The following is a 26,812-nucleotide window of genomic DNA, read 5'->3' on the forward strand; positions in this document are numbered from 1 at the left end:
TATTTTGAGTAAGAAGTACCAGATGACACTGGGTACAAAACTGCTGTGATGTCACCAATGTAGAGCCCGCACTGGCTTAGAAGGAATTAGAAAAGCTTAGGCTTAAAACTCGGCTTAAAAAGTTCAGGCTGAAGCTACGTGAAACCCGCTCCCACAATGATCACCTACAACGGATCCTACAAGGGACCAGGCCCCCTCTTGAGTCTCCCGCCTCGCAAGGTCATTGGAATACAGGCCACCCGCGTGTTACCGGCGTGCTTTAGATGGCCCTTAGAAATGTACGAAGAGGGTTTTCATGTCCTTCTTCCTGGGTTTTCTGCCTCGTGTTCACTGACCTGCCTTTCAGCTTCAGTCACTATTTATTTTACATACTGAATTGGTAAATAACCATTATAATTATTGGGCTTTTCAATAAAGCAGCTACCAAGGGAGAACTGAGCTGGTAAATAGAACTGCAAATGAAAGAATTGGCTAAAGTGGGTGCAGTTGCGTTTTCGTTTAATGGACTTTTCAAATAAGTGACATCAGCCTGAATACGCAGCTTTCCTCGGGCTTTGATTAGGCTCCTTCTCTTCTGCCCTCCCCCTCCTCATCTGCTGCGCAACAGTGACCATAATACGTCCTTAAGGTGGTTGTGCAAATTAATGGAGATAATCATAATGTGGCAGTGTCTAGCTCAGTGCTTGAACTTACGGGATTCACAAATAGAAATATGTGTTAAGTGGGAATTTTTAATGACCTTAGGTACAGTGGGAACTTTCTTGCCAATTTCTTTTGAACGCAGGGTGCCTGCCATCATCATCACCTTTTAGACAATAGTTAGGGTTTATTTTTTTCCTAAGTTCACATTCCTAATTACAACAGAGAAGTTCAGTTATATTTTGTTTAGGTTTCAAGTATGTTTAAATGTGATGATCAATTATTGTTTTCCCTCTCTGTTCCCAAGGTTTTTTTCATAGGGATATGAAACCAGAAAACTTGCTTTGTATGGGCCCAGAACTTGTGAAAATTGCTGATTTTGGACTTGCAAGGGAATTAAGATCACAGCCACCGTATACTGATTATGTATCTACCCGATGGTGAGTAGTTTCACGCAATTCTGTAGAGGTTTATGTCCGTGTTAAAGTTTTACCACAAAAGATCGTTACATCGCTTTCTGGAGGTTCCATATCGAGTGTTTAAAAGAAAATATAAAACTGACTTTTGCATTCTGTGGAGAAAGAAGGATTGGGTCATGACTATTCTGAAGGAAAAAGGATTTCATTAATTGATTCATTCATTCGACAAACATTTGTTGAGCACGTACTACGTGCTAGATTCTATCTCAGGCACGGGGAACACGGAAGTGAACGTCACAGGAAAAAAATCTCTGTCTCATGCTACTTACATGACATCCAATAAACAAATAAAAACATCATGGGGGGGGCGGGGCACCTGGGTGGCTCAGTTGGTTAACCATCCAAGTTCAGCTCAGGTCATGATCTCACAGTTCGTGAGTTCGAGCCCCGCGTCGGGCTCTGTGCTGACGGCTCAGAGCCTGGAGCCTGTTTCAGATTCTGTGTCTCCCTCTCTCTCTGACCCTCCCCCGTTCATGCTCTGTCTTTGTCTCAAAAATAAATAAACGTTAAAAAAAATTTTTTTAAATAAATAAATAAATAAACTTAAAAAAAAAACCCAAAAACCAAGAAACGTCATGCACTACCAACAGAAAGACATGCACATCCTCATCAGAAGACATGTAATAGTCCCAAACTGCAAGCTACCCAAACGTCCATCATGAGCAGCGGAATATATTCACCCAGTAGAATGCTTTACAGCAATGAGAATGAAAAGCCTACAGCCACACACAACAATACGACTGAGTCTCACAGATATAATGCGGAGAGCAAGAGGCCAAACAGGAAAAAAGTACATATGGTAGGATTCCACTTATATAAAGTGAAACCTAACGTATGCTGTCAGCAGTCAGGGTAGCAGTTACGTGAATAGTGACAGTGAGTGCGGGAGAGGGACCTCCTGGGATGCTGACAACACTCAGTTTTTCTTGAACTTGGTGCTGCGTCAGTGGATGTGTTCTATTTGTGAAAATTCATCAAGCTGCCCTCTTACAATACGTGCACTTTTCTGTGTGTGTGTGTGTGTGTGTGTGTGTGTGTGTGTGTGTTACATTCCAGGAAAAACAAGCATATTGGTAAATCAGGTGGTGATACATGATTATGGAGAAAAATAAAATATGGAGAGGGACAGGGAGTTGGGTGGGTAGGGGAAGGACAGGGCATGTTTCTATTGTAAAGAGAGGCTCTCGCTGAGAAGGAGAGGCCAGGGCAAGAAGGAGCTTTCACGCAGACAAAATGCTGAGCGCAAAGGCCTTGAGATGGGAGCGCCATGTGTGAATTCTGCCAAGAGCAGAATGAACAGGGACGACTGTAGGAGGAAATGAGGCGAGAGAGTGTATGGAGTGGCCAGATCTCATGGGTCCTTACAGGTCATTGTAAGGACTGTGGTGGCTTGTTAATCCGGGCGTTCGCCCCTGGAGGGTATTGAGAAGAGGTGTGATATGATCTGACATGCCTTCGAAGTACCACTCTCACTGCTGTATTAAAAACAGGTTTCCGAGGAGCTAGGGAAGAAGCAGGGAGACCAGGCAGGAGGCTGTTACAGTAATTCTGGCAGGAAGTGACAGTGGCTTGGATCTGGTGGCCACGGAGGTGGTATTTTTAAAGCAGCGCAACCGTGACTTCCTGGTGAATCAGATGTGGGGTGTCAGATAAAGGGGTCAGAGACTTTCAGGTTGTTTTTTTCTTTTTTTCTTGAGCAACTGGAAGATTGGAGTCAGCACTAATTGATATGGGGGAGCCTCAGTTCTGTTTTAGGTTGAGTATCTGTTTTCATCTGGGTAAATTTAGGTTCCATACTGAAACGGAATGAAATTGAGACTTGTTTTCAACATCCAAACTTGGCAAAACATTCAAAACAATGAATTTTATCTCACAGAAAGCTCAAGGCATAGTAGCAAGCATTGGCAAGGACGCGGAGAGTCCGGACCCCTCACACATCACTGGTGTGAGCGTGAAATGGTGCAAAAGAGTCAGTGGTTCTTCAGGGGTTAAACATCCAGTTACTACGTGATCCAGCAACTCCACACACATTTCTCTGGTATGTAGCCCAGGGAAATGGAAACACACATCCACACAGAAACTTACACATGCATGTTCACAACGGCACTACTTATAATAGCCCCAAATTGGAAACAACCCAAGTGCCCGTCCACTGGTGAGTGGGTAAATAAGGTATACTAGGGCCATATAATGGAACACGATTCGGCAGGAAGAAAAATGAAATACTGATACATGCCACAGCATGGAGGAACCTTGACAACATGCTAAGTGAAAGAGGCCAGTCACCAAGGACCAGAAAGCGTGTGGTTCCACTGGTAAAGCTAGAGCACTGGGAATACAGGGTTTTGGGGGAGGTATGGGGTTTCTTTGGGGGGCAATGAACATGGTCAAAGTTGATTGTGATGATGGATTACTTAAAGCCCCTGAGTCATACGCTTTTAAATGGAGAGTTGTATGTTATGACATTATGTGAATTATATCTCAATAAACCTGTCAAAGGTACTCGGGATAGAAGCAAAAAAAAACAAAAAAAAAACCAAAAACACACACTGTGACACATTTGGGCTGAAAAATCTACACATTTCAATATGGAAAAAAATAAGTGAGAAGTGAGAATATTTCCTACCATGTAGCTTTGCTCTCGTAAATCGTGTATTTTTCTCCATGAAAATACATGTTAGTTAAGGGAATGGAATCAACTGAAGGAATCAGCACTTTCAAACTGATAAGTAAAAAGAAGGAAAAAAACCCCACACTACTTAGGGACAATCTTTGCTAATCTTTTGTTTTCTATCCTTCATATAAATATAGCACGGATACAATGCTTGGTAAAATTATACAACTGTTCTCATTCAGAATGTATCTGCTTCTGTTCAGAACCCTTCTCCCCGCCACCCCAACCGTGTCTTACAGCATTTATTTCCATATTTATTCATTTGAGTTCCTATCTTAGGCCACTTGGACACTTCATTTAAATTTGTCTCCAGCTCCACCAACTGTTTGTGGTCAGGGAAAATATGTTACGTCCAACGTAACCCCAACACATTGTATAAATGCCAGATGCACAGAAAGCACTTCATACCGATCCCTTGGTTGAAATGCGTGACCAAACAGAATAGAACCTTACTGCCACGCCGTCTTTGAACCCACAGTCAAATTGGCCTGTTTTCTTTTGTTTTCTATTTTCATAGGTATCGTGCTCCTGAAGTTTTATTAAGATCTTCAGTTTATAGCTCTCCCATTGATGTATGGGCTGTAGGGAGTATAATGGCCGAACTGTATACATTAAGACCACTTTTCCCAGGGACAAGTGAGGTCGATGAAATCTTTAAGATTTGCCAAGTTTTAGGGACTCCCAAAAAAGTGAGTACTCTCGTCCTTAAGTTGTTATAACTTTTGGTTATTTATAACTTTTACCTTGGCTATCTGATATCTTTCATTTTCAAATAGGCTTATGTTTTAATGGTTATTTGTTCTTATAATCCTTTTTTTTTTTTTTAATTGGGTGGGGTGAGAAGCCAGAGTCCCCACCAGGCTAAAGAAGAAAAGATTCTTGCCTTTAAGAACTTAAGGGAATACTCTATATTTAGCATTGCTGACTGCATAGATATCCTTGCTTAGACTCTCCTACTTGCTCTGTGAATGTTCATTGGCATCGCCTCATTAATCCCAGGTGTCCTGGACCATTTTCGCTTAAGCTTTTCGTGTTTCTTTCTATGTACCTCTGCCCTGGATATGTGATGTCTTGAACCGACTACTTTTCAATTAACTATTGCATTCAGCTAGACCTTACTTTCTGATACGTACTTAATAAGTATGTATCATTATCATTACATCCTAATTGTATTCACATGTGCCTTGTAGTTAACATCAGACAAGTAAACAGTTATTAGAGATTTACTGAAATTTGTCATTTCCCAGCTATGTGCAGTTTTTAACACTGGATGGGATGTATATAACATATAATAAGGGTCTTTGGGATGATCAGCCGCTTCGTATATCTGTTGTCCTTGTTTATTCAAAGTCACCTGGATATCATCCTCAAGGTCCAAACACCTGACAAGAGTTGAATATTCTGAAATTCATAGAAGTGCTTTCTCATTTTTTCCTAACAGTTCTATATTCCTTCTATACTCTCCGTAGCCCTGAAGTGTATACGTGGTCTGGTGTTTCATTCTTTCATCTATTTATGGTAGTTAACAGTAACATTTTCATACACCAGTGATTTTACATTATTTCTATGTTTTTAAGTTGATTACTAAAAACCATTTTTCTTTTCTTTTTCTTTTTTTTTTTTTTTCTCTCCCGTCCCACCTACTTATATATTCCCTAAATAGAGTGACTGGCCAGAAGGGTACCAGCTTGCATCCTCTATGAATTTCCGCTTTCCCCAGTGTGTTCCTATAAACTTAAAAACTCTTATTCCCAACGCCAGTAATGAAGCTATTCAGCTAATGACTGAAATGTTAAATTGGGATCCAAAGAAGCGACCAACAGCAAGCCAGGTAAGATGAATCCCCCTGATACAGTGTTTTTTCCTTCCCTTCCCTTCCCTTCCCTCCCCTCCCCTCCCCTCCCCTCCCCTCCCCTCCTCTCCCCTTCCCTTCCCTTTTCTTTTTGTTTTGAGGGTTTACAATACCAGGAATATTTTCATTTACAAAGACAAGTCTATTCTCAACCAGGGTTTTACCAACAGAAGTAAGCCCAAAACCTTAAGGCATCCAATATGTCATGAATTAATTTCTAGGCCTACAAGATGCCTGGGAGAATTGAGAAGACAGCCACACCAATGATGTTCTGTGTCTGGCGGTTCAAATGAGGTTGAGGCTGAAAGAGATCAATTTCTCTAATGATAAAAATTCAAGGGGCGCCTGGGTGGCTCAGTCAGTTCAGCATCTGACTTCGGCTCAGGTCATGATCTCACTGTTTGTGAGTTTGAGCCCAGCGTCGGGCTGACAGCTCAGAGCCTGGAGCCTGCTTAGGATTCTGTCTCTCTCTCTCTTCCCTTCCCCCGCTCATGGTCTGTCTCTCTCTCAAAAATAAATAAACATTAAAAAATATATTTAAAAAAAATTCAGGCATGTGACAGAGAATTAGGAAGAAACTCATCACTGGTAGTAGAGAGGCATCTCTTCAGTTAGGAAACAGATTTTCTGTGCTCTCCTGTGGTTTAGAGGTGGGTCCTTGTTCACTCCACACAACAGTGTCATCCCTCCATAGGACTGGAATATTGTTCACTCTGCAGCCCCCACAAGAGGGCAGCAGGTGGTACCCTCGCTTGGCTCCTCTGTGACTAGCCCTTCTACATCCTACAGGTGTTCTCTCGAGTCGCAGTCTTGAAAATGCCATGGTTGTGTTTGCAAAGGGCTTAGATTTAAAAAAAAATCTAAGCTTTAGCGTATACTTATTGTTATTTAAATATAAATTCAGTATTAAAATTGCCAAAACAGGGGCACCTGGATGGCTCAGTCGATTGAGCGTCCACCTCTGGATTTTGGCTCAGGTCGTGATCCCAGGGCCGTGGGATCGAGCCCTGCTTTGGGCTCCACAATGAGCATGCAGCCTGCTTAAGATCCTCTATCTCTCCTTCTCTCTCTCTCTCTACCCCTCTCGCGGCTCGCACTCTCTCTCTCTAAAATAAGAAAAAAAAAATTAATTACCAAAACATTATTTCAGAAATAATAAGGTTGAGAAATGTTCTCGAAAGGTGAACTGGAAGAACAAATGGGAAAGAATAGTCAAGACAGGTTTGAATAAGTAATTGGAGGACAGTGGTGGGGCAGACAGCTTGCCCTATCAAATATTAAAACGACCTGTAAAGTGATAGTAATTACAACAGTGAAGGTACTAGCATAAGAATGGACAGACAGCTCAGAGTTGCAAAAGCTGTAAGTCAGCAGAGGGGTAAATACGGCATCACAAATGGGGGGGGGGAGGGGTACCGTCACTGGGACAATTAGTTAATTCTTTGGAAAAAAGTAAATTTAGGTTATTTCTCACCATACTTTTCAATTTTTCAAGTAAATCACAGAAGGTTTAAATAATAAGAAGGACAAACTATTAAGAACTAGAGAAATTATAGGTGAGTATCTGATCTCAGGCTAAGAAATAGAGGAGTATAAAAGTAATAGAAGAAAAATTTCTTCTCTGAGTTTTCCCTCAGATTTCCCTCAGTAGAGAGATGCCTCTCTACTACCAGTGATGAGTTTCTTCCTAATAGAGGAGTATAGAAATAGAGGAGTATAGAAATAGAGGAGTATAAAAGTAATAGAAGAAAAATTTCCCTCAGAAATCTGAGGGAAAACTCAGATTTTTTTTTTTCATCATGATAAATGCACTCCTTAATCCCCTTCACTGAGTTCCCCCTATTTCCTCCCTCCCCTCTGGGTGACCAACAGTTTGTTCTGTGTAGGGAAAGCTCAGATTTGATCGCATAAAATTAAAATTTTCTCTTATAAAAATCTTAAGATTAGAAGGCAAATAGCAACAAATCTTTTTAACAAATGTGGCAGTGTATTTTCTAATGTTTCTAAATATTGGTTACTTTTGTAATAAAAACGCAACAAAACTCTTTAACTCTTACCTAAAAAAGAAGAATGGGCATGAGACATGTTAAAAAGTCACAGAAAGGGGTGCCTGGGTGACTCAGTCAGTTAAGCATCCTACTCTTGGTTTCAGCTCAGGTCATGATCTCATGGTTTGATAGATTGAGCTCCACATCAGGCTCTATGCTGGCAGCGTGGAGCCTGCTCGGGATTCTCTCTCTCTCTCTCTCTCTCTCTCTCTCTCTCTCTGCCCCTCCCCTGTTCATGCACACACTCTCTCTCAAAATAAATTACATTTTTTTAAAAAAATCACAGAAAAAGAGGGGCACCTGGGTGGCTCAGTCTGTTGAATGTCCGACTTTGGCTCAGGTCATGATCTTGCAGTTCATGAGTTCGAGCCCCGCATGGAGCCTGGAGTCTGTTTCTGATTCTGTGTCTCCCTCTCTCTCTGCCCCATCCCCACTCATGGTCTCTCTTTCTCTCTCTCTCTCTCAAAAATAAACATTAAAAAAATTTTAATAAAAAAAAATCAAAGAAAAAGAAAGAAAAATTACCAAAAATATTTTTTTTGATGTTCCCCCTCTTGTTCCCCATGGTAAAATGCAAAAAAAAAAAAAACAAAAAAACAAAAAACAAAACCTTTGAAAAGCTATTTCTCTAAATAATGGAAAATAGTTTTGCAACATAGTATATCAAGAACCTTAAAAACAATCAGAAAGTTGGATAAAGATTTCTGCACACAGATGTTAAAAGCTAATTAAAAACTTTCCATTGGGGCGCCTGGGTGGCTCAGTCGGTTGAGCGTCTGACGTCGGCTCAGGTCATGATCTCGCGGTCCGTGAGTTCGAGCCCCACGTCGGGCTCTGTGCTGACAGCTCAGAGTCTGGAGCCTGCTTCAGATTCTGTGTCTCCCTCTCTCTCTATGCCCCTCCCCTGTTCATGCTCTGTCTCCCTCTGTCTCAAAAACAAATAAAACATTTAAAAAAAAAACAAAAAAACTTTCCATTGGCAGTATAAACCTAAATGTTTCCAAGGGAACGTTTCAAGTTTAAACATCATTAAAGTAGACTGTTTGCTACAATTAAAAAATGGAGACTGCTATTTGAACAAGATATTATAGCAGATATTATAGTAGATGCTGTTAATGCCTCACCCAGATCTCCTGTGCCAGGATGATGCACCTGTCCTCCAGCTTCTGTAAAGTGCTGGTTGCTAATGCTCACAGCTGCTCCCTTTCCTGGACAATTGCTCCAGCCAGCAAAAACCAGCATCACTGAGAGGTTACGTACCCATACATCTGCTTTGGGGACAGTCTAGATCCTTTGCATGGCTGACATAAAGATACCTTTGTTTTAAGAGGGCAAAACCCTGAAGTCAGATTTTCATTTCAGAATCCCCCTCCTTCTCTGTGGATCAGGCCAAGCTAGACTTGATCAGAGTTGGTATCCTAGGTTGACCCCTCCCCACCCTTATCCTTCACCCACGTCAGATTTTTTTTTTTTTTTTTTTTTTTTTTCATGAAAAGCACTCCCTCAATATATCACTGGTACCAGATCTCCTTCTTAGGCTCTGTTTCTAAGGAATCTGAATTAAGGCAGACAGTATGAGCTCCTGAAGTTATGCACACTTTATACCTTCAGATAAATTATATAATCTGTGGGCACAGAACAAAAAAAAATGGAATTTTTAAAATGAAACCATTTTAGAGAATTCTCAAGTTCAAATGCTAAGTTTAAAAGCAGGCTAGAATATTATAATACAATATGATTTTATTTTTAAAAATATACATATATTACATGACTAGAAGGAAGTTCTGAAAAAAACAACCCGTCACAATGTGAGCAGTAGTTTTCTTCTGGTGTTGGCATTAGAAATCATTTTAATTATAGAAATTTCTATACATCCTTTTTAAATCATTCTTTTTGTTCATTTTTTTTTTTTTTTTTTATTTTGAGAGAGAGAGAGAGGGAGCAAGCAGGGAAGGGGCAGGGAGAGAGGGAGAGAGAGAGAATCCCAAGAAGGCTCTGAGCTGTCAGCCGGGAGCCTGACGTAGGACTCGAACTCACAAGAAGCCGTGAGATCATGACCGGAGTGGAAACCAAGAGTCAGACACTTAACCGACTGAGCCACCCAGGCACCCCTCTATGCATCCTTATTGTATGCAATGATCAAATATTCTCTGCATGAGCAGTAAAAAATAAATTATTTCTAAGACTCTCCTCCTCTGGAAGGACGGTAGCTGATATTAAAGAGGAAAGATTGTTACAGACGAAGCCGTGAAATTACAAAACGCATTTATAAAGGTTCCGGTTCCAAAATATAGCCCATTTCAAATTCAGGAGTATTGACACACTAATTCATATGACTTAATGCAGAATTTGAGTGCCTTCTGTGTGTCACGCAATGCTGTATTTAAATTGTCTGTGTTTGTAGAGCTCCACTTAGCAATGTCAGTGTAATTAACACGGACACCAGCTGTGGTAGGGGACATCGCAGAATTAAAAACTCTTCTGTGGGGCGCCTGGGTGGCGCAGTCGGTTAAGCGTCCGACTTCAGCCAGGTCACGATCTCACGGTCCGTGAGTTCGAGCCCCGCGTCAGGCTCTGAGCCCCGCGTCAGGCGCTGGGCTGATGGCTCGGAGCCTGGAGCCTGTTTCCGATTCTGTGTCTCCCTCTCTCTCTCTGCCCCTCCCCCGTTCATGCTCTGTCTCTCTCTGTCCCAAAAATAAATAAATAAATAAATAAATAAAAAAAAAAAAAAAAAAAACTCTTCTGCCTCCGCCAAAATCCACCTCCCTGCCCTTAACCTCTTTCTTTTCCACTATGTCATAGCCTTGCTTTTTAGTGGAAGCAGGGAGGCCTAGTTAGGGAGAGATGGAAGTTATAGGATACAGGGGCCATGCTGTCCCCCCAGAAACTGCCCTTGCAGGCCTGAGAAGCAGCCAACTGTGGGTCAGGGCTGTGCTCACGCACAGGTGGGGACCGGCTTAGGGCAGGATGTGCAGGGTAATAGGGCTGGGCGACCTCAAGGACCCCCTCCCACCTTCCCTCCCCTCCCCCCACCCCCCACACAGACACAAACAGCGGAACTGGGAGCCTTCCTCCTTAATCCAGGCACAGGCTTACTGGTAAGGGGCTCAGCCTCCACAGCTGAGCTGCACAGAAGACTTCGGACGTTCTCTAGGTCAATTTTCATCCACCTTGGTGCTCCCGACATTTGGATCAGATCACCTCTGTTGTAGGGCTGTCCTGTTATTATACTCGATGCCAGGAGCGCCTCCCACCCCCAAATTGTGACAATAAATAAATGTCTCCAGAGGGGACAAATCGCCCCAAACTGAGAACCTCTACTGTAGCTCATGTCCCCAGACAGTCGTGAGGGGTCCTCCACTCCACCTGCCACCTCCATGCAGCAGCAGCAGCGAGTGGCTGACTGAACTAGTTGAAACTCAGTGATCAGGGGCACCTGGGTGGCTCAGTCGGTTGGGTGTCCGACTTCGGCTCAGGTCACGATCTCACAGTCCGTGGGTTCGAGTCTCGCGTCCGGCTCTGTGCCGACAGCTCAGAGCCTGGTGCCTGCTTCAGATTCTGTGTCTCCCTCTCTCTCTCTCTGACCCTCCCCTGCTCACGCTCTGTCTGTCTCTGTCTCAGAAATAAATAAAAACATTTTTAAAAATTAAAAAAAAACCCTCAGTGATCATTTTTTATTATTATTTATATTTTCTTTCCATAAATATCTGGTATAGTGCTATAATACACTCTAAAACATATTCACTTGTCATCTCCTTTCTTAGAATTTTTTTATTGCTAGTAGGTATGTAGTTATCCTTAGGCTAAGTGTAGGCCTGAATTTTATATAATGTGATAGTTAACTGTTGGAAATGAACTACATAGGTTTTTTTACTCATTTTCTAATGCCTTTGGACCATGATCAGTATCTAGCATTTTAGTTTGAATGAATCGCAACAAATTTGGCCAGTGTTTATAAGCTAGATTTTTTTTTTCATACAGAATCTTTAAATACAACGGTTGTGTTGCCTGGATGTTAAAATTACATGTGAGTTTGACATTCTTCCTACTATGTTGTACTTTGCTTTTTAAAAGAAATTTCTTTCCTAAATCATTACTTCCCAGTCCTCTTTTTGAAGGTACCACATAAGGGAAAACTGGATGCTTTCTGAGTCTTTGAAGCTTATCTAGTCTAGTTCTATATGCTGAGCTCGCTGCCGGTCGGTAGTTCATGTGCAATACATGTAGGTGAGACCGTTTTCCATTTCTTATTTCCCTGCTTTTTGTAGGCACTGAAACACCCGTATTTTCAAGTTGGTCAAGTATTAGGCCCTTCCTCACATCATCTGGAATCAAAACAATCTTTACATAGTAAGCAGGTGCAACCACCAGAGCCGAAGCCATCTTCAGTTGATCTAGAACCTGAGCCTCTGCCGGACATCAATGAGCAGACTGTCAGACAGCCGCAGCCGAAAAACAGCCACCAGCCACTGCGGTCCATCCAGCCGCCACAGAACACGAGTGTCCTGCAAGCGCCAAAGCAGCAGAAACAGCCACAGACGCTATTTCCGAGCATCGTCAAAAACATGCCGGCCGTAAGTAGCCCGTGAGGATCCTTTATATGCAGTAGTTTGGTTCAGTTAGGCTTTTGTTTTCTAGGCATTCCTAAAAATGCCTAGAAATGTTTGTTTATTTTTGAGAGAGAGAGAGAGAGAGCGCGCGCACACAAGTGGGGAAGGCAGAGAGAGAGAGAGAGAGAGAGAGAGAGAGAGGGAGACACAGAGTCCGAAGCAGGCTCCAGGCTCTGAGCTGTCAGCACAGAGCCTGATGCGGGGTTCAAACTCAGGAACAATGAGATCATGACCTGAGCTGAAGTTGGACGCTTACCTGACTGAGCCACCCGGGCGCCCCCTAAAAAAATTTTTTTTTAAGATGTAAAATATGATTCTATGTTTAAGTCCTTGCTTCCTCTGGCCGGGGCTTAGCATGAGATAACTTAAAATTCTAATATGGTTTATGAAAAGAAAAACTACCAAAACTAATGTAATAAAGTTTTGATGTTAACAGACTTTAACAGTTACTTAGATACAGAAGAACTGAAAGCATTTAATAGAATATGGGACTCAAGAGAGCTGACCCTAAAATCTTAAGGATTTTAACAGTAATTTTATACTGGTTTTAAATACTACTGAACATGAACAGATTTTTTTTTTTTTTAAGTGTCAGGCATAGTATAAAAACTTCCTCTTCCGACTTTGGTTGTTTGGTCGGTTCAGGGAGCTCGTCATGTGCCATATTACTGGCTCCTCAAGATGTATACTCCCAAATGCACTGCGTTATGGGCATTTTAGGACTGAGAGATCTCAAAGAAAACTGCCTAGTTCCTTATCCATTCCTGCCACCCCTATAGAAGCAAGCCCTGCTCGCAAAGCCCTGACGTATTCTAACATACAACTAATTATGTGTATCTTATGTGTATTGTTTATTATCTGGCTCTTCCTACTGGAATGTAAGTTTCATGAGGTCAGGGATGTTGTCTGTTTTGTTTATCAGTACAGGCCCCAAACCCAGAATGGTGCCTGGCACACGGTAAATTCTCAAATATCTGTTGAACAAATGAGTGAATAATTGTCCACATTATTTCTGTTCAGCACCCCCAGGGTCCTGACGAACCCACATCACCTTTGGGGCATTTCTGACTATTAGAAAGTTCTTCCTTATACTGAGCTAAACTCTGGTCTTCTTTAGCTTTTAATAAAAGTTCATCACTCTTCGAGAAAGGCAGCCATTCAGATATTTGAAAATAGCCCTTATACTGCCTGCCCTTTTCTCTAGGAGAAACATCCCCGGTTCCCCCATGTGCTCCGCACATGGCATCATTCACCAATGACTGAGTAATCCTTGGTTCCTGGGTAGGAAGGAGCTGTTGAGTCCCCCTTACCATCCTGCTTCCCCGTTAGAATGAGGCTGCCAGAACCAGAGGTGAACAGCAGGCAGGGAGTATAAAGCATGGTGAATCACCTCCAACATCCCAGAACCAGAGGTCCATCCACTCGTGCCGCCAAAGATTACACTTTTGTCTTTTTCTTGGAAGGCACATCAAATGTTGACTCATACTGAGAGGAAAAGAAAAGGAATATTTACTGAGTAGCTACTAAGTGCCATGTACTATGCCCAGCCCTGGTATGCACTAAGTCAAAGTACCCAATACCCTAGCCCTATACCTTCATGATGAACAGAATGGCAGGGAGCCCTTGGGCAGGCCAGTAGAACTTTCTTCTAGATGGACATTGATCCACTGGCAGCACTCTTGGTCAGAGTACCAAACTACGTACTTAGTCTGCTATAACAAAATGCCATAGACTGGGTGGCTTTAAGCCAGAAATTTATTTTATCACAGTTCTAGATGCTGGGAAGTCCAAGATCAGAGCGTTAGCCAATTTGATTCCTAGGGAGGGCCTTCTTCCTGGTTTGTGGATGTCACCTTCTTGCTTTGTCCTCATATGGCAGAGAGAGAAAGCAGGCTCTCTGGAGTCTCTTTCATAAGGGCACTAATCCCCAGTTACCTTCCAAAGGCCACTTGTCCAAATACCATCACATTAGACGTGGGTTATAAATGGGTGGGGGGGGGGTGGTCAGCAGTACTGACCCTGCCTTGTTGTCCTTTTGTCGCTTCACTGATAGCCTCAAAGACCCTGTCACCCATTTTGTCAAAGGCCACACAGACTACATACATTGTGTGCTTCTTACAAAAAATGGTTGCCTAGGTGGTCTGCCACTCCTTTCCCTTGATGCTCAAAAACTTTCCCTTTAGTAACTGATTTTCGAATCTTTGTCCTCATCCTATACCAAACGTATTAAAGTGGAGTTGGCACAACTCCACCTTCTACGTTACAAAAATTACGTACATTTGCCCCTTTCCAGTCTTCTCAGGCATATGACTTGATGTTACTGACACTGTTCAGAAGCACACAGACTCAGCACCCTAAAAAACCATCCCACCAAAACCAGAGCCTCAAACTCAGCTAAGTGTAACCTTTGATCAGCTCTTCTTATCTGGGACCTGATAGCTTTTTATTCTCCTTAGTCTAGAGCTCATTCTCCCTGGCAAAGAAAACAATAACAGAAGTTGGCAAATACCATTTTCGTCATGGGCCATCACTGTGACACCACGGGCTCCAAGCAATAGTATATCCATTCTTTCAACATCGTGCTCCAGAGATAACTGTATTTGCTGACCTTGCTTCCAAATTCCCTAATTTTCAATTGCCTTTTGGACTCCTCGGTTTACAAACCCCAAAAACACCCCAAATAAATTTGAATAAAACCACTCTCTGATCCAAGCCAAGTCTTCTTCCTCGTTCCTTATTTCTGTTGACAGGGCCCCCATCCTGAAGTGATTGCTGCCTTTCCTTCTCTGCATCTATTAGGATTACACTCAGTGACTTACGATGGAAACCTGACCCCTGAGGCCCCAACAGTAATGGGTTGTTTTCCCACATGACAAGAAGTCAGTGGTGGGCCAAACCAGGGCTGCGGCAGCTTGTAGAAGGAACCAGACCGCTTCTGCCTTCCTGTTCTACCATGGTTAGCAAGCGACTTTCCTTCCTATGGCCACAACATGGCTGCTGTCCCTTTGGGACGGCATCTGTATTCTAGAAGAGGGAAGAGTGATGGGGCCCCTGGGTGGCTCAGGCCGTTAAGCGTCCGACTTCAGCTCGGGTCATGATCTCACAGTTTGTGAGTTTGAGCCCCGCGTCGGGCTCTGTGCTGACAGCTCAGAGCCTGGGACCTGCTTCGGATTCTGTGTCTCCCTCTCTCTCTCCCTCTGTCCCTTCCCTGCTTGAGCTCTCTCTCTCTCTCTCTCTCTCTCTCTCTCTCTCAAAAATAAACATTAAAAAAAACAACAACAACACTGGCATGTCATGCTAGCTGTCCCAGAAATCCCTCTAGTAGACTTCCACTGACAACTCATTGGCTAGATTGTGTCACATGGCTACAAACAGCTGCAAAGGCAGCTGGGACTTCAGGTATTTAAGCATACCGCTGCAACGAGTGCTGCCACACTCTTCTCTCACATCTGTTCACATAGATGCAAAGTCCAGGCCTTTAATTCCTTGTTAAGAGCACACGTGTTCTTTCCCGAGCATTCCAACGACTAGGAATCTGTTGCCCTTGCCACTGCATGCCAGTATAACTGCAAAGGCCTCCCATCTGAAGAGTCTGGCCTTCGGGAATGCCGCCTGTATCTCCTCACTTTTTAGCTCAAAAAACATCCAGTGTTTTCCACTGCTCACAGGAGAGCTGCAGCTCGTTAGGCAGACGCTGGAAGGCCTTCAGACTCCGGCATCAGTCTGTCCTTGCAACCCTGTCTTTCACTACTTCTAGCACCAACTATCTGCCTTGATAAGCACCAACCACCCTTCCTTCCCAGAACACACTCTGGCACTTTTCTATCAGAAAGTCACCCTCTTTCCCTCTTCCAAACTCTGGAACAACAACAGTAGTAATAATCGTACCACCTAACTCAGTGACTCTCGTCACGTGTTAGGCCCTAACCGAAGGACTTCCGATGTATTTTACTATTAAATTCAGAAACACTAATTAGATGAACATTGGATATCACCATTTAAGGAGGAGGAAACCGAGCCTTTGAAATGTTCAGTCACTTGCCCAGAGAGACAGTCACACACATGGCAGTTTTCCAAATTATACGGCGGTGAGCAGTTCTGATCCTTAAGTGTTCGAGTCCTCCCCCAACCCAATGTCAGAGATCTCTCCTTCCTCGGAACCCCTATCCTGTTTTTAGCACGTGCTACCTATTTTTGTTAACACTTTTCAACGTGTGTACGTGTTATCTTAACGGTACGGAAGGCCCCTCGAGGTCAGGTACTCTTAGTATAAGGTAGAGTAGCTTGTGCATAAAAGGCATTCAGCAAATGATTAGAGATGATGATGACTGATTTTCCACCACAGAAGCCAAATGGTACCCTGGGGCACAAAAGTGCTAGGAGGCGCTGGGGTCAGACGGTGTTCAAGTCTGGAGACAGCTGGGAAGAGTATGAGGATTACGATCTTGGAGCCTCCTATTCCAAGCGGCCGAGCATGGGTGTATTCAAAGAAAAGAGGAAAAAAGATACCCCATTCCGGTAAGATTTCACATCCCTCAGGAAAATCTATTTTTATCACGTATCAACTTTATGTCACTCGGGACATACAAATGCAGGGAGACATTAAAGGCAATAAGTAGCTTAATATTGTTCTCTTCCATAAACCCCAAATCTGCACACGTACCTCCGGGAAGGTAAGAATCTTGGCTTCTCACGGTAAAGATTCTCAGTATTAATGGCTGAGTGCTGCAGGCGCGTGGAGGGAAGGGCTCTTGTTAAGTTTTGAGCGTACCCTGATGAAATACGATCCCACGATTCCCATCTGAAATCCGCATGCCTATTTGAAGAAAGCAAAGCACAACCTACAGAGGCAATGATTTCTTCCGATGGCGTTCAGGTTCCCTTATTTGTTTGTTTGCTATTCTAAACCTTTGGGATCACTTCCTAAACTTTTCCTGGGAGTTGAACGTCTCCAGCAGCCCCCTGTCTTTCTCTAAGCCAAGTATTCATGAGTGCACTATTCACCTTTGAGGTGAGGGTGGGTTAAACGTTGTGAACCAATGTGTGGGGAAATACTGTCTTTCTCTCTCCCTCTTTCTCTCTCTCTCTGGAATAAAAGAATAGGGAGAAAAACATATTGGCAGGAGGCAGGGAATTTTATCTAATAGCTATCTGGCATTCCCTTGGGGTCCACATATCTCTGAAGGTACATGGAGATTCTGTGAGGGGGACCTGTGCTTGGATAATTCTCAGTCAATAAGTTTCTAGTTTCTCAAATTCCATAGGGACCCTTCCCTAAAATACATGAACTTGAGGATAAACCTGCTTAATCCCCCTGTGGAAAGTCACACCTCTTAGCATTTTCATATGTGAGTGGCAGGAAGGCCAAACAACTTTTGAGATGCTAAGCAAAAGGAGAAGTCAGACGACCAACACCTTCCACTTGGAAGGCTTTGTTGTCCTATAGTATTTCTCTTCAAGGGAAAAGCCCACATTAGAAATAGGGAATTTTAGCCTATTTGGAAAGCACGTGTTGGAAAGCACGGAGATTCAGAACCACTAAAGCACCAGGACCCAGTGATGCTTATTCTTTTAAGTGTACCAGAATGTTCTGTGAAACTGTCTGATTTTTCAAAACCTACAGGTATACATTGCACATAATTTGTTGAAGATTCAGAGTGTTTATGGAATAAGGGAATAAGTTAAGACTTATTTTATCAAATCGTACCATGAAATACTCCAATTACAGTCAATCCTCATAATATTTCACTTTATAAATTATTTACTGTTTTCCACCTATTGTTAACAAGAAACAAGAAATAAAATGATTTAATTTATGATGGGAAATTATAGATGTCAGCTTGAAGATGTCAACATCTTAAAGACGTGTAGAGAGCTGTATAATTCCTTTTTTTAAAAATAATTCTTCGCGTCTGCGTTGGCCTACTCTGTACATGACTTGAAAACTTTTTTTTTTTAACCCATGACGTTCTAATTCCAGCTGAATTTTATCACGTACTTTTAGGGGTAGAAGAGATTTGAATCCAAACCTATAGATCGAGTTTGTAGTCCACATACTTAATTCTGGCAAGGAAATGATTGATAAATTTCAGTATCAATTATTCCTTTTCTCTTGAAATTCGTCCGAAAAACTGTATGACAATCAATTTTTAATGTATTTCTTCCATTTTTTATTTTTTGGTATCTTCGAATGGCTTTATACGATTTAGACATAATAACAATAATGATTAAGATACTTCCATTTATTAAGCGCCTACCTAAATTTTAATTTGTAATCTTCATGCTCCAGTACAACTATCTGCAGAGTAGACTACTGAGAGTCAGATAGGTTGAAGGAACAGGTTGCCTAAAGTCAGACGAGGCCGAATCCCAAAGTAGACCTCTGTCTCTTTTTTTGCACCGCACTATTTCTTAAGCAATAAGAGCTCAAACACTTGGCGCACTGAATGGACCCTGCTATTGTCCGCTCAGTTCCTCTGGCGGCCTGGGCTTCCTCATAAAGAATACAAAAGACCCAATGCTAAAGTGTGAAACTTTTACTTACGAGGTTGTCTCTTTTAGAGTCAACAAAAGCAAGATGTTTATACTTGCGCGCATGCTCGGTAGACGTTTACTAAATACAGAGATGTATTAAGCCACGGCAGGAACAGGATGTGGTCTGTCTGCAGCCCATCAAACGTATAGCGGCAGAAATAAGACCTTCGAGTCAGCATGACACCAGAGCAGAGCGTGCACTGAGTGCTGCTAACGAAGGAGCTGCAAAGAGCTCAAAAGTCCTGTTTACAGCAGCACTTCGAGGAGAGGAGGCTTTCTGGAACGAGCGGTCTTGAAAGTGGGGCGAATCTCAGCAGCTGGCATGACTACAATGGGCTGAGCCAAAGGGAAAGAAGGCAGGAACGGGTGGGGCCGTTTCTCATGAAAGGGTCCACCTGCCTGTGTCTAGAACTACCCCTGAGCGGGTGGGGGCAGCCAGCAGCTGAGGGCCAGCCAGGCCAGTGTCAGCCTCCGAGGGGGACCCAGACGGCCTTACCGATCAGACGTTGCGTGAGTAGGCAGTGACGGTGGCCGCGACGGTCCTCCCGCAGACGCGCAGGGGGGCGGGTGGGGGACGCAGTAGCTGCCATCGTCTCATTTTTCAAGTAGTGACGCTACCTTGTGTGGACTTTCAAGGCTTCCAGAGTCGGTGCCCTCAGCCTCCCGCCACTCAGCAGGGGAAAACAAGAGCTTACCCGCTGCCGTTTCCCAGAAATCGGATTCTGAACTGTCAACTGCTTCCACCGCTAAGCAGTACTACCTGAAGCAATCCAGATACCTTCCAGGTGAGCAGAGAACATACAACGTTGATGCTAACTAGGGGAGGGGTCAGGCTTAAGCGTCCTGGAATATCGGCAGAAAGGGCACCACTGAAACAGCGCTCTCTGCCGGCTCAGCCTGGTCAGTACTTGTTCCCAAGTACTTTCTGGGTCCCCTGCCTCGGGGAAGTCTGCTCAAGAAATGCCTGGCAACCAAAAAGATGAGAATAGGCTTCAAAAAAAAAAAAAAAATACCTCCCTCTCCCCCCAAAGCTCTGCCTTTAGCAAGCGCTAAGTTTTATTAAAACAATTCTGCACCCCCGCGACACCGTTTTATAAAATGTAGCATTTTACACTGTTTCCTAAATGATCGGGATTGTGTTTTTGAAAGATCATTGTGGGTAGAGCATACTAGGGGCTCAAGAGGCCACTGCACGTGTCTGGAACGAGAGGGTGATGGCTTGTTCCAGAGTGGTGAACGTGGACACAGAAATGGGTAAAATCTCCATGTATTTGAGCAGTGGAAAGACAGGACTTGCTGACAGATGGGCACGGGTGGTGGTAAAGAACAGAGGAATCAGTGTTGTCCCCTGGGGGGGGGGGGTGGTGACTTTACCCGAGAAAGGGGGAGATCAGGAGGGGACGGATGTGCGTAACTAGGGAATCTCGGGAGTTGGGGTTGGGATGTCTAGTGAGCATCTGAGTTGATCTATCTAGGAGACGACTGAATATATGAATCCGGAGCTTAGGAGAAAGATCTAGACAGATGGTGGGTAGTTTATGTTATGCCTGCAGGTAGCATTTTCTCCTCAAAGTCCACTTTAAAAAGAAAAGTTTAAATTCAACCTAGCCTAAAAGGGAATCAATTTTTAAGTGACCATATATCTATACAGATTTATCTTTAGTCCAAAAAGAGGGAAAGATGAAGAGCTGAGAAAAGTTTTAGGTGGAGGGAAAGACACTGGCTTCTCTGAATAGAACAACAGGCCGCACATTTAGATTTTACAAGAGCTTAGGAGAGAGTGAGGAGGGGTGAGGTGGGGAGAGCCAGCAGTATTCCGGTAAGACAGCACCGTGAGGGCAGGGGAAGGAATTCTGGGTTTATTCCAGCTCCGAAAGAGGCCTTTGGGGGGAACCTTGGGAGGTGAGTGGTGACATGTGACATACGTGTTAAAAAGACTGTGTAAAGGGTGGATTGCACAGGGCAAGACCAGAAGCAGGGAGGCCAGCTGGAAGCCACTGTGGTCCCCCAGGGAAACGAGGATGATGACTGAGAGGGAGCAGGGCTCCTGATAGATTTTGGAAATGGTCTTGCTGATGGATGTTGTAGAAAAGAAAAAGACAAAAGCCAGTTTGTGGCTTGAATCCTAGGTGGATGGTGGTGCTATGCTCTGAGATGGGGAAGACCGACGGGGAACAGGATTGGGCAGGAAAGAGGTGGTCAGGCTTGCATGCGGGCGGTTAGAGTCGAGATGCTTGTGAAACATTCCAGTGTGGCGAGGCCATGCAGGAGGTGGGAGGGAAGAGCCAGGAACACTGAGGAGGGACCTGGGCTACAGAGAACGGCGACACCCAGACAGTATTTAAGTCCATGCATTGAACAGGATCACCTACAGAGAGACTGTGAGTGGGAACAATGGTAGCGGTAGAGGAGGAGGAGGAGGACAACTCGAGAGAGAGGAAAGGAAGGAGCCAGGCAGCTGAGGGGGAAAAACCATGAACAGGGGGTTTGCAGAAGCTGAGAAGGAACCATTTCCCTGAAAGAGTTTGCTGCTTAGCGGTTATGAGAAGGGACAGAAATGCCTGATTAAACTGAACAGTGGGGAGGTCCCTGAAGGACCTGAAACTTGGCGAGCAGTTTCAGTCTGGAATGGTGAGGGAGAACGAGGCTGGAGTGGGCTGCAAAGTGATGAGAGGTGAGAAGTTAGTGACTGAACAGGTAGACAACTCTGGAGATGCTTCGCTGTGACATTTTGGTGTTGATACCATGAGGAGTTCCGATCCTGCTGCAAAAGCAGGGATGTAACAAAATTCCCAGAACACAGATTCATGGGGGATATTTTCCCCTGTTTAAACATAAATCAATCCTATAGCAAATCGATATTTTCTTATCTGTACAAGGGAGCCCTCTGGCGGTGGGAAAGGCAACTGTAAGTTTTTATCAGGATAAATAGATCCAAAGCACTCTGTTTTCATAGTTCTGCTCCCTAATGTGGTTTTCTGGGACATATTTCAGGATACCTGAAACTGGTCTGGTCATTTCCTTTTTAACTAGAAAGATCTATCCGATCCTGCACATTACTGTGGGTCAGAAGCATGGCTATAATTGAGACCATAAATAGACTTGAAATTAGAGCTGCTTGAAATCTAAACTTGAGTCTTTCTGTTTCCCTGTTGGCATTTTTTTGCCTTGAAGATGCCCCTCTAGAGCTGGGTGAGATTTGAAACTAGAATTGAGCTCAGTTCAGTCACTTAGACAAACATTTACTGAGCACCTGTCATGAGCCAGCGATGACTGCAGAGGATAGAAACCGAAATAAGAAATGATGCTTGACATTTACGATCCATAGTTATTTTTATAATTAAGTATCTTTAGGAATTAAAAAAAAAAAAAGAATATGTTTGGGGGCTTTTTTTTTTTTTTTTTTTACCATAAAGCCAAGCATAAAAGCATCAATTGATTCTTAAGCGTCAATCTTTAGGATCATGGGAGCTCTAGAAATGTACCATATACTTTCAGGGCAGCATGGCATTATTCTACAAGACTTGGCAGATCTGTGACATTGGCCTGCAGGGAGAGGGACGCAAGAGTCCTAGTTATTGACCTGCTACTGACCGGCTGTTTACTGGAGCAAGACTTTGAGACTGTTTTCTGTTACTTACAGTGGGACTGCACTCACCTCTCCGCTCACCCTGTAAGCCTTAGGTACTTAATTATCGCATAAGGGAGCCGCAGAGTGTGCGACGGAAGTGAAAACCATCTCTGGGGGTGCCCTCTGGTCTCACTCCCTGCTCCCAGAACTGGGCTCTCTGGCACAAACTGATGCCACCACGCAGGCGGGGAGGGCCGCTCCTTCCACAGCACTTTTGAAACCCTGCTCCTTCTCAAGTCCATTTATCGCCTCTGTCCTTCCTTCCACCCTGTGTATTCAACGTGCTGTGTTATTTCTACACTTGCCTTTCCCACTGCATTTTAAATTTCTTAACCTGGCACACAAATCCCTACTTGATTTGACCCCTGCCCCCTTCTCCATCTTTATTTTGTGCCAGTCCCACTTCTTTCTCCATCCATGGAATGTCTCGGGGTTCCTTCCCATCTTGGGTCCCCAGCCTACACTGTGGCCTCTCCCAGGAGCACAGCTCCCACCCCCTCCCGAGTCCTAATCAGATTCACATTTCAGCTTAAAATTACTTTTTTTTTTTTAAATTACTTTTTTTAAAGAAAGACTGGTGGGACTTTTAAAGAAAGTTTCTTCTGTTATTTGCCTGTCCTCTCAGCACCAGACTCCTTTAAACAATTTATATACCATTAATTACCTATTTGTAACTGTTAATGTTTCCCTTCCCTCAGGTTGTTAAGACCCAAAAGGGCAGACACTATTTTGCTCACCACTTTTTGTCTAATGCCATACACAATGCCTGGCATGTGATAGGTGCTCAGTAAATATGTGTTCACTGATTTACTTTCCTCTGAGGCAAGGGATGATGGTATATTCATTTCTACCTCTGTCTGTCAGTGTTTGGTATATAGAAGGTGCCCAGTAAAAGCTTGTAAACTAATATGTAAATGACTTCACATTCTAGATTGTGTCAATTTCCAAGAAATCTGGAATGTTCAAAAAGACAAAATTGAAGCAATTGTCTTTGCTAATGGATATATTTAAAAAAAAAAAAAAAAAAAAAAACTAGGGATATCCGAAGGCTAACTGGATTAACAAAATAATTTAACTGCTCAGGGCCCATTCTTTGTTGAACTACATTTATGAAAACTGTTCATTTAAGGAGCTTAGTTTTTCCCCCCTACCTTGCCTTGTCTTTGGGGGTAAAGGATTTTTTTGTATTGACTTTTTCGTATGAGTTATTGCTACCTTTTTAGTAAGTGCATCTTCTTTACTGTCAGGCAAGTGCCTATGATATATAGTTCTATTGGTAGGTCCTTTATCAGAATCCGAAATCCATAAGGAGCTCTATGCGATAAGAAAGGCAAATTATTTACATGGAGGAGTGTTTCATTAGAGTACTGATGACTGGTAACTTTGAGGCTCAGTACAGAATAGCCTGGCCTTTTTATGGCTTCCAAACAAGGGATATTATTCTATGTCTCATAAATGTGAAACCTTGCTGAGGAGTTCACTCTCTGAAGAGCCAGAGCTCATCCTGTCCGGAAAGAGGTGCTAACTTCCTACGTTAATGGTAGTCCTTGGTGAGGCTTTTTCTTGTATTTGCTAAAGAAAACACATGTACGACCCAGAGACGTAGACTGTGTGATGTCTTTACCTTCTCGTAAGTTGCATCCAATTTATTATCAGTGAAAAGAAGTCACGTTCAGGAAGTTTTCAAATCTCTTAAGAATAAGTTAAAACACCACCCTTTGACCATTAGTACCAAAGTCTAAAGTTGCCTCCACATTTCACAGATTTCAGAAAATCATAAAGAGTTTAGATTTTATTATTGTCTAATATGCAATAAGTTTCGGAGATCTTTACACACCACATGCAAGCTCTCAATTCTCCTGGCTACACTGAGTGTTCCTCAAGGGTCTGGCGCATATCCATGTATTTTTAAGTACGTACTTAAAACAAGTCAATTTGAAGAAAATTTTTGTACCACCTCAATTTTTATAAGACGTTGAGCCAGAGATGTCCAATGTTCAATGATCATTACTTGTTTTATAGAAAATACCTTGTGTTTGCAAAACGCACCGTGAGGATTCCACATTATTGAAGGAACTGCTACATTGTAACATCAATTTATTTCCATTCGCCTCCAACTTATTTCCAGTCTTCATTTGAATGTATTATGTATTTATCTGTCAAGTTAATGATCACACCCTAACTTTTCAAATGACTACTTTGATTTTGTTCTTCTAAGGTGTAAATCCCAAGAATGTGTCCTTGGTAGCCAGTGGAAAGGATATAAACCCACATACTTGGAGTAATCAGTTATTTCCTAAGTCATTGGGACCCATGGGGGCAGAACTTGCTTTCAAAAGGAGTAACGCAGGTAAAGTAAAAACACACTTAAAGTATAAATTTACATTGCTTTCCTTCTGCAGATTTTGACTTCTAACTGTATTGCAGCTGCCTTCTTCCAACTGAGATAACCTTGGGGGGAACACCAAGTTTTCAAACTGGTACTTGAGCACAGGTGGTTTTAAGGCAGTCATGTGCCAGATCTCAACTCCCATGTGGATTCTTTCCTAAAATGGATCTCCCTGAGCTGTGTCTCTATTCTCCTATTTTACAAAACAAAAGACAAATTGCCTGTTTACTATGGTTGTTTCCTTTTTCCCCAAAGTCTAGAAATATCACCTATACCTGGGGTGCCAATCCAAGAGACAGTTTGATAAGTTGGGAACAATGTTGAGAGAGCGAGTAATTGTGATAACTGGGGAACAAGTCCTGTTGAAGTCAAGTGGTTTCCAGTTCTTAACCTTCACAAAATTGAAGAGCCTAATTGAATTATTAGCCGACAGATAGTCAAAACTCATTTTTAAAATCACTGTATGAGTTTTGGTCTAGAACTCTGAATTCACAGAATGTGGTGACAAAGCTGTAATAAAACAGCTTTCATTCCCAACTATCTGTTTATGTTAAACAAGGTTTCTCAGTGCTTCCATTTCCAAAAAGGAACAAGAAAAAAGGGACGGAATTGGTCCTGAAACCTGATTTTAGCAATAAGCAACATTCATTTGTGGACACGCGGACAGCTTGAATAAGCTGCCGTCTTTCTCAGTGAGATGAATTTCCCCCCAAAATAATGCCTTTTAATGTCTAGTAATCAAAATTTATACTATTCAGCTTTTTTGATTAACTACATACAATGAATTGTCATAATTATAACTAACCTAATCCAGGAAAAAAGTATTTTAACATACTTAGGGTTATAAAAAAATTTTTTAAGGTTTCAATTTATACATACTTTTGAATGGTCAATTTAAAGACTTTTAAGCCTGAACTTATATTTGTTTTTCTTAACCTAAAATTATATTTGGATAAAATCTGGGCTTTGACATGAATGAAAATAAAATTTTAGAGAGAAATGAGATTAATGTGAAATTTCCAGCTGTTAAAAAGGAATCTGTTCATGTATTTTGTAAGTCAGTATTGGTGGGCATAAAATCACCACGGTATTGGGGCACCTGGGAGGTTCAGCTGGTTAAGCATCTGACTTGGGCTCAGGTCCTGATCTCACCATTCATGAGTTGAAGCCCTACACTGGGCTCCATGCTGACAGCTCAGAGCCGGGAGCCTGCTTCAGATTCTGTGTCTTCCTCTCTCTCTGCCCCTCCCCACTTGCACATGCTCTCTCTCTCTCAAAAATAAACAAACATTAAAAAAAAATGTCCTTAAATCACCATGGTACTTAGATTCCATTGGTTATGGTTAAAGGAGAGATGGAATAGTTTTATTTTTCAATGTCTATAATTATAATATGCCACAAAGGACAACTTTTGGAACTATAAACTTATGCTGAAGGATCTTACATATCATTTGAAAATGTGTAAAGAAGTAAAGCATTCTTTTTAAAAAAATAGATAGATAGTTTTCTGGTATTGGACCCAAAAACCACCTGAGGATCACTATGGTAATCTACTGGGATATTCTTTTTTTTTTTTTAATTTTTTTTAAGTGGTCTTATTTCTTATTACTTTTTTTAATGTTTATTTATTTTTGAGAGAGACAGAGACACAATGTGAGTGGGTTAGGAGCAGAGAGAGAGGGAGACACAGAATCCGAAGCAGGCGCCAGGCTCTGAGCTGTCGGCACAGAGTCCGACGCGGGGCTCGAACTCACGGACCGTGAGATTACGGCCTGAGCTGAAGTCGGACGCTCAGCGGACTGAGCCACCCAGGCGCCCCATCTACTGGGATATTCTGATGTGACGTTAATCTTAACACTGTGGACATTTTAAGTGTCAAACACTGCAGCACTGTAATTCACTTTTTTTTGCCAGTATTTTAAAATAATATCCACCGAACCAATACAAATGAGTTAT

The 26,812-nt window shown here is 42.7% G+C and overlaps 1 protein-coding gene across 11 annotated transcripts in view; it reads left to right on the forward strand.

Moving 5' to 3' along the window:
• MAK (male germ cell associated kinase) overlaps positions 1 to 26,812 on the forward strand; it is a 55,729-nt gene that overhangs the window by 21,836 nt on the left and 7,081 nt on the right. For 10 of the 11 annotated variants that reach the window (XM_078446643.2, XM_078446648.2, XM_078446649.2 and 7 more), the window contains 7 exons: positions 947 to 1,079; positions 4,310 to 4,481; positions 5,456 to 5,623; positions 11,961 to 12,266; positions 16,648 to 16,820; positions 19,473 to 19,621; positions 24,686 to 24,817. In XM_078446643.2, the coding sequence (XP_078302769.2) occupies positions 947 to 1,079; positions 4,310 to 4,481; positions 5,456 to 5,623; positions 11,961 to 12,266; positions 16,648 to 16,820; positions 19,473 to 19,621; positions 24,686 to 24,817 (1,233 nt within the window). The remainder of the gene's footprint in view (positions 1 to 946; positions 1,080 to 4,309; positions 4,482 to 5,455; positions 5,624 to 11,960; positions 12,267 to 16,647; positions 16,821 to 19,472; positions 19,622 to 24,685; positions 24,818 to 26,812) is intronic. The other variant, XM_078446652.2, reaches the window with a different exon arrangement.

The sequence above is a fragment of the Panthera onca genome, chromosome B2, assembly GCF_046562875.1.
Source record: "Panthera onca isolate mPanOnc1 chromosome B2, mPanOnc1 haplotype 2, whole genome shotgun sequence".
Lineage (NCBI taxonomy): Eukaryota > Metazoa > Chordata > Mammalia > Carnivora > Felidae > Panthera > Panthera onca.